General features: G+C 40.8%; 1 protein-coding gene across 6 annotated transcripts in view; it reads right to left on the bottom strand.

The window, feature by feature from the left end:
- The window catches only part of EOGT (EGF domain specific O-linked N-acetylglucosamine transferase), a 44,876-nt gene that overhangs the window by 22,073 nt on the left and 16,576 nt on the right, over positions 1 to 6,227 (bottom strand). For all 6 annotated transcript variants that reach the window (XM_069084150.1, XM_069084151.1, XM_069084153.1 and 3 more), the window contains 2 exons: positions 5,102 to 5,208; positions 1,069 to 1,172 (listed from right to left, as the gene is read on the bottom strand). In XM_069084150.1, coding sequence (XP_068940251.1) covers positions 1,069 to 1,172; positions 5,102 to 5,208 — 211 coding nt within the window. The remainder of the gene's footprint in view (positions 1 to 1,068; positions 1,173 to 5,101; positions 5,209 to 6,227) is intronic.

The raw sequence follows: 6,227 nt of genomic DNA, 5'->3' as shown, positions 1-6,227 counted from the left end.
TTCTGCGGTCATGAGTGACCTTGCATGAACATGGGCCAGAAAGGGAGCTGGAAGAGACTGTACAGGTTGTCATGACCCAGACAGGACAGCCCAAGACAGGAAGAAACCAGCCCACTCACAAAGAGAGTCAACAGGAGCAAGGTGGGAAGAACCTTTCCACTCATTTGAATGGATACAGAGCAAAGAAAGCAGAAGCGGAGGAATAATAATCAATAAATATTTATTAACACCTACTATGTGCCAAGCACTGTGGACCTCCGAGTACCTTCAATGACCCACCTTGGTGCTAGAGAATGGAAAACAAAGTGTCAAGGTCTCCTCTCAACAGAGAGTGGGGAGGATGGAAGGAGAGCCCTGAATCCTATGTCTCTACCATCAGGATTTGTGTATACCTGTTTTTCTTTGCTGGGTTCAATGCTATGGGATAAGACTGTATCTAGAAATGACTGGATTTGATAAAACTTAATTAAATAAAAGGTTATCCTCAACTTTATGCTGTACAGAAAGACTCTATAATCTTTTCAACAAAATCTGCACCAAAATGTCAACACCATAAAACCTGATGTTCTCTACTTTCAACAGTATCATTGTCAATCATGAAGGACAGATGTTCATATTTCTGTGTGTCTCATGGAAGTCAGTCACATTCCATTATATTTATACTGAGAGAAAGACAGAATGGGAGTGAAGAAGAGAGGGAAGGAGAAAGAGAAAGAGAGAAGAAGAGGGGGGAGAGGGAATAGGAGAGGGAGAGAAGAAAGAGGGAAGGAGGGGAGGGGAGAGAAGAGGAGAGGAGAGGAAAGGGGAGGGGAGGGGAGAGAGAGAAGGAGGGAGAGAATGAGAAGGAAATAATAAGGGAGAGAGAAGAGTGAGAGGAGAGATAGAAAGGAGGGAGAGGAGAGAGAGAAGGCGAGAGGAGGAGAGAGGAAGGGAAAGAATGAAAGAAGAGCAGGAGAGAAAAGGAGGAAGAGAGGGAAGCACGATGGGACAGAGAGAAGGAGGGAAAGAAGGAGAGGAGGAGAGAACTGAAGGAAGCAATGCCTTCAGAAACAGCATAGTCTTACTCACAGTATCCCACATGATGATGTTGACATCTGTACTGAAGGAATTGTTAACGTGCTGAGTAATGTAGAGATTGATAAAATCACAGAAGTGGTGATACATGTTAACACCTGGTATTGAAGAAAAGAAATCTATCATTAACCAAAAAGAATCAAGAATCATAGATTTCAAGTTCAAAGGACCTCCAAGGCCATCTCCTTTTACAGATGAGGACCTGAGGCCCAGAAAGGTTCAGCAACTCCTCCTGGATTCCCAGCTGGAAGAGATAACAGAGGCCATCTAGTCCAGTTCTCTCATTTTAGAGAAGAGGAAATTGGAGTCAAGAAAAGAGAAGTGACTTGCCCAAGATCACATGAACAGTAAGGATCAGAATGGCCACGAACCCAAGTCACCACTGCACCATGCTGCCTCTGTGCTAACAGTAACTGAGGTAATGTACAATTTCTCTCACCCTCACATCCCATCAGCTGTTCGGTTTTGTTATTGTTACCTTCTAACATCTCTCCTCTATAATCCCTTCTCTCCTCTGACACTGCCAGGACCCTAATACTGGCCCTCATCACCTCATACTTGGACCCCTGTGATGAGCTGTTCACTGATCTCTCGGTCTCTCCGACCTACCTCCCACTCAGCTGTAGAACTTCTCTTCCCAAATAACAGGCAGGCACACCGTCTTCACTGAACCCCAGTGGCTCCCTATTGCCTCCAGGATTAAACAGAAAATCCTGTTTGGCGCTTAAAGCCCCACACACCCTGGCCCCTTCTTCCCTCCAGGTATCCTATAGCCCCGTGACACAGGCCTCCTTGCCGTTCCTCAAACACAGCGTTCCATCTCTGGGCTTCAAACACTGCCCCAGCTGACCCCATGCCTGAGACACTCTCCCTCCTCATCTCTACCCCCAGCTTCCTTCAAGCCTCAGCTCAAGTCCTTTCCACAGGAAGCCTTCCTTACCCTGGGCCTTCCCTCTGAGACCACCCCGATTTCTCCCGTCTATGCCTTTTCTTGTACTTGGTTGTCTGCATGTCTCATTCAGCTGTGAGCACCATGGGAGCAGAGCTTGGTTTTTGCCTCTCTGTATCCCCAGCACTTAGCACAGTGCCTGGTATTTGTTGACTGGCTGATAAAATCACAGAGCCCTGAAGTACCATAGGTAAATGGGAATCAGGGCCCCTACCCAGGCCACAAGAGGAAATGTGAATTTGGAGGCAAAAAATCTGGGTTCAAATCCCAGTTTGGCCACTTCTGAGACCTTGGACAAGTCACTTCATCTCTCTCATCTCAGTTATTTCACAACTAAAATGGGATGGGGGCAAGATTCATGACTTCTAAGGCCACTTCCAGCTCTGAATCAATGGTGCTAAACTGACTTAATCCACAACAGAGCTGAAGAGGGTACTACAGAACATAACCACCATTTAGAACATTGCTTCTACGGGGAAATCCCTACCAAGTTACAAGTCAGGATACAAGAAACTCTCCCCTCCTGCCCCTGTGGAGGTATCTCCATCCTAGAAGGGCAGAAGTGAAAGCAGGATATACCAGGTATGAGGGAAGGGGGGGAGGGGGGAAGGACACTGAGGCTTTCATATTCTAAAGGTCACTTGGTTACTGCCTGTACTTGGAAAATTCAGATCCAAGCTCTCATCATTCTACAAGCCTGTAGTCTATAAGCCTAAGTCTATAATCCACTATTGCAGAATTCTATGAGGTTAAATTGAACCATTTTAGGGAAGGCAAATGTTGAATATAAAATGAAACACTGTGCCTATTAAGGCCTGGCTTTACTCCTATAGTGAAACAAATAACAACCATAAAAATAATCAGTTCTTCTAGTTACACCCCCTCAGATAGAGATTTACTGGATTTTCACAAAGGGTATATTTTCGTATTTTCCAAATGAGAGGCAGAATGGGATAGTGGTTAGAGATATAGCCACAAAGTTAGGAAGTCTTGGACTTAGGTCCTGACTCTAACACCTGACTATGTGACTCCAGTTGGAGTTGGAAGAGGGAGCTCCCTGAAACAAAGACAAAATGTAAACAAATAAACAAAAACCATTTTCTAGATCCCAGATCAACCACAAACCAATGAAGGTGTAACTCTAATTCTTTTCTTGAAATTAATTTATTATGCCTTCTTAACCTAATAATAAGAATATGCACTTACTGATCCCTACAACAATCCTGTGAGGTAAATGCTATTATTATCCCCATCTTGTAGATAAGAAAACTGAGGCCTAGGGAAGTTACATGAATTGTGCAGGATCACACAGCATCTAAGTGTCTGAGGCGGGATTGTATTCCATTGTAATTTTTTTTTTGTAATCTTATGTATTGTACTTTATACATTTAAAAATACTGTTCTTAGAAAAGTTCCATAGGCTTTACCAGACTGCCCAAAAGGTACAGGACACTGCCCTCACATTATAGTATAACCATCTGTAAATATATTCATAGAAATATTACCTATTAAAATTCAAGTTTCTTGAGCCCAGGGACTGTCCAAATTATGTTTTTTTGTATTCCAATAACTTGTACCTGGTAAAGATCCATTCGTTCATCATTTAGTGTATCTGCAATATTTCTTGAGGCCCTTTAGTGGTCCCCAAACTATACAATGTTCTAGAGACTCCCCTCTGAGGAATGTGCAGTCTAATAAATCTTGAACTTAAAGGTGTTCAAACTCATAACCCAAGTTTTAGCAAGAATTTTGGAAAAATAAAAGCCAATTATGCTTCATATACTGTGTTACAGCCATAGCCAGATCAGTGTGGGATAGGGAGGGAGAATGAGAAAGAGGGGCAAGGGGTGTGAACCTTCTCGCCCCACACCCATAGAGGGAAACTGCCAGTGGAAGTGAACAGGTCAAGTAGAAGCTGGCATGAGCAGGGGCTAAGAGGGAATGAGTCATCTAGTAACTTCCTGTTTTAATTAATTATCCTCACTAATTGGGTGCTTAGTGTAATTCTTTCCATGCTGAAAAAGTGCAAAAGTTGTCAGAACCCTCTAAACTTCACAGCCTGGCGCAAAGTCCCAGCTGCTTTGCTCTAGTTTTGGCTTTAGTTCTTAGGAATCTGGAGAAGAAATAGCACCTTTTCACACTCGTATTTTGCTCTTCCTTGACATACTTTTGTCAGTGTGGACACAAACTTCAAATGTTCACTGTGGAATCAGTTCTTTCAGACTGTTTTTCTTGCCCATTTTTAATTTGCATTTTTTATTTAAGGAATCAGAACCTTAATCATTCCATTTTTATTTGCTGTGCCTACTTAAAAAAAAAAACCCTACCTGGACTTGTCTAAGTTCTAAACCCAAAACTTTCCTACATACGAATTATGTCTTCAAAAGGTGGGGCACATTAAAAATACAATCAATAAATTGTGATAATTCTGAAAGATTCATGACAGAAAGTTCTCTATATTTCACTTTAAGTCCAGCCTTTCATGAATTTTGATCAGGTGTAGCAGAGCAATCTGCCTCTCATAATGAGGGAGATAATGTATTATAGGCAACACTTCAACCTCAGAAGTAGGCCATGATTTTAAAAATTAAAATAATACGTTTGTAGTCAAAAGACATAACTCTTTATGAGGAAAAAAATCATTTTATTTTTCAAAATTCACAGGAGTGAATCCTTCAGTCACAAAAAAACTAAATTAGAAAGCTCACCTTGAAAAGGTTTTTAAAAGTATTTTGCCTATTTGAAAATGACTTTAAAAAAATTCGTTTTCATCAATCAAAAGAAGACTGGATGCTATGTCATTCTGAAGAATCCTCCTTATAAGATATAACAGAGAAAAGAAGTTCTCACCAGTTCAGTTCCTTCCCCAGAGACATACCCTACTTTCATGTAGCTAGGAAAGACTGAAAAGAAATTCATTTCCAATGCCATTTGATACCATATTTCCACTTTTGTGGCCAAAGGAAAACATATTGGCTATCACTACTGAATACACAGCATCTTCATTGTTAACAATGAGACCAGTTCAGAAACAAAAGAGCATCTCCAAAAGAAGCAGATAGACAAGCCTTCCGTTACCTGCATCTAACTTCATGAAGTAGGTCGGCTTTTCGATGACGATGTCACACTTGCCATCTTCGATAGGTTTGAAGTTTAGCTCTGTGTATGTTTGTAGTTCAGCAAACCTGAAATGATCAATTATGAAATGCTTCTCAAACAGCTTCCAAGACTTCCTATTGCAAGCTAATAACTTACAAGTCTACCTATCTGAGATAGACAATGTTAATTACTCCAGTGAAACTAAGGTAGCTGAGGGCGGCTAGGTGGTGCAGTGAATAGAGCACCAGCCATGGAGTCAGAAGGGCCTGAATTCAAATCCAACCTCAGACACTTAACACATACTAGCTGTGTGACCTTGGGCAAGTTACTTAACCCCAAATGCCCTGCATTCCCACCCCCCAAAAAAAAGACATAAAGAAACTAAGGTAGCAGCTTTTAGGTTACATGAGGCTAAATTATGCTTAATCCAAGAAATAAACAGCTCTTTCTGCTCCAGATGAAGAGTTGGGCAAATTCGAGGTATTCCTTGTCCTTCCACATCAGCACCTTGGAACTTGTAACAAGTGGATAGATGGATTCCTTGCAATTGTTACAACTTGCATCTAAGTAACTTGAAATCAATTTTAAGACACAAAATACACAAGACAATATAGAATGTAATCTACTGAACAATTAAACTAAATTTAACTTTAAACCAGGGCATTACATTCTGATGTAACATTGTTTGCAAAATAAAGATTTAAGCAACTCAAGGCTAAGTAGCCTGGAGCCTAAAGGGTCAGGGAGGTCTCCCTGAGTCACAGGTAAAGGAAAAATGAACGTGCTTTAGTGGATACAGTACTGGACTTGAAGCGAGAAAAACTTGGGCTCAAAACCTGCCTCCGACACTTAGCTGGGTGACTTTAAGCAATGAGTGACTTAAATGAATGAAAGAAAAAGCACTTGTTAAGCACTTATTATATGCCTTAGAGTATAAACACAAAGCAAAGGCAGACCCCAACTTCAACAAGCTCATGTTATATTATACTATATTATATACTTATTATGTTATCTTATGTTTATCTTATGTTGTATTATATCATGTTGTTATATATCACATTGTGTTATAGTACATTGTTATATCTATGTTGTTATATATATATAC

The sequence above is a fragment of the Petaurus breviceps genome, unplaced genomic scaffold (assembly GCF_028583685.1).
Source record: "Petaurus breviceps papuanus isolate PSGF00001 unplaced genomic scaffold, PetGlider_PUasm1.0 174, whole genome shotgun sequence".
NCBI classification, from domain to species: domain Eukaryota; kingdom Metazoa; phylum Chordata; class Mammalia; order Diprotodontia; family Petauridae; genus Petaurus; species Petaurus breviceps.
Note: the sequence above shows the minus strand (reverse complement) of the source record. Positions and strands in the feature narration are given on the sequence as shown.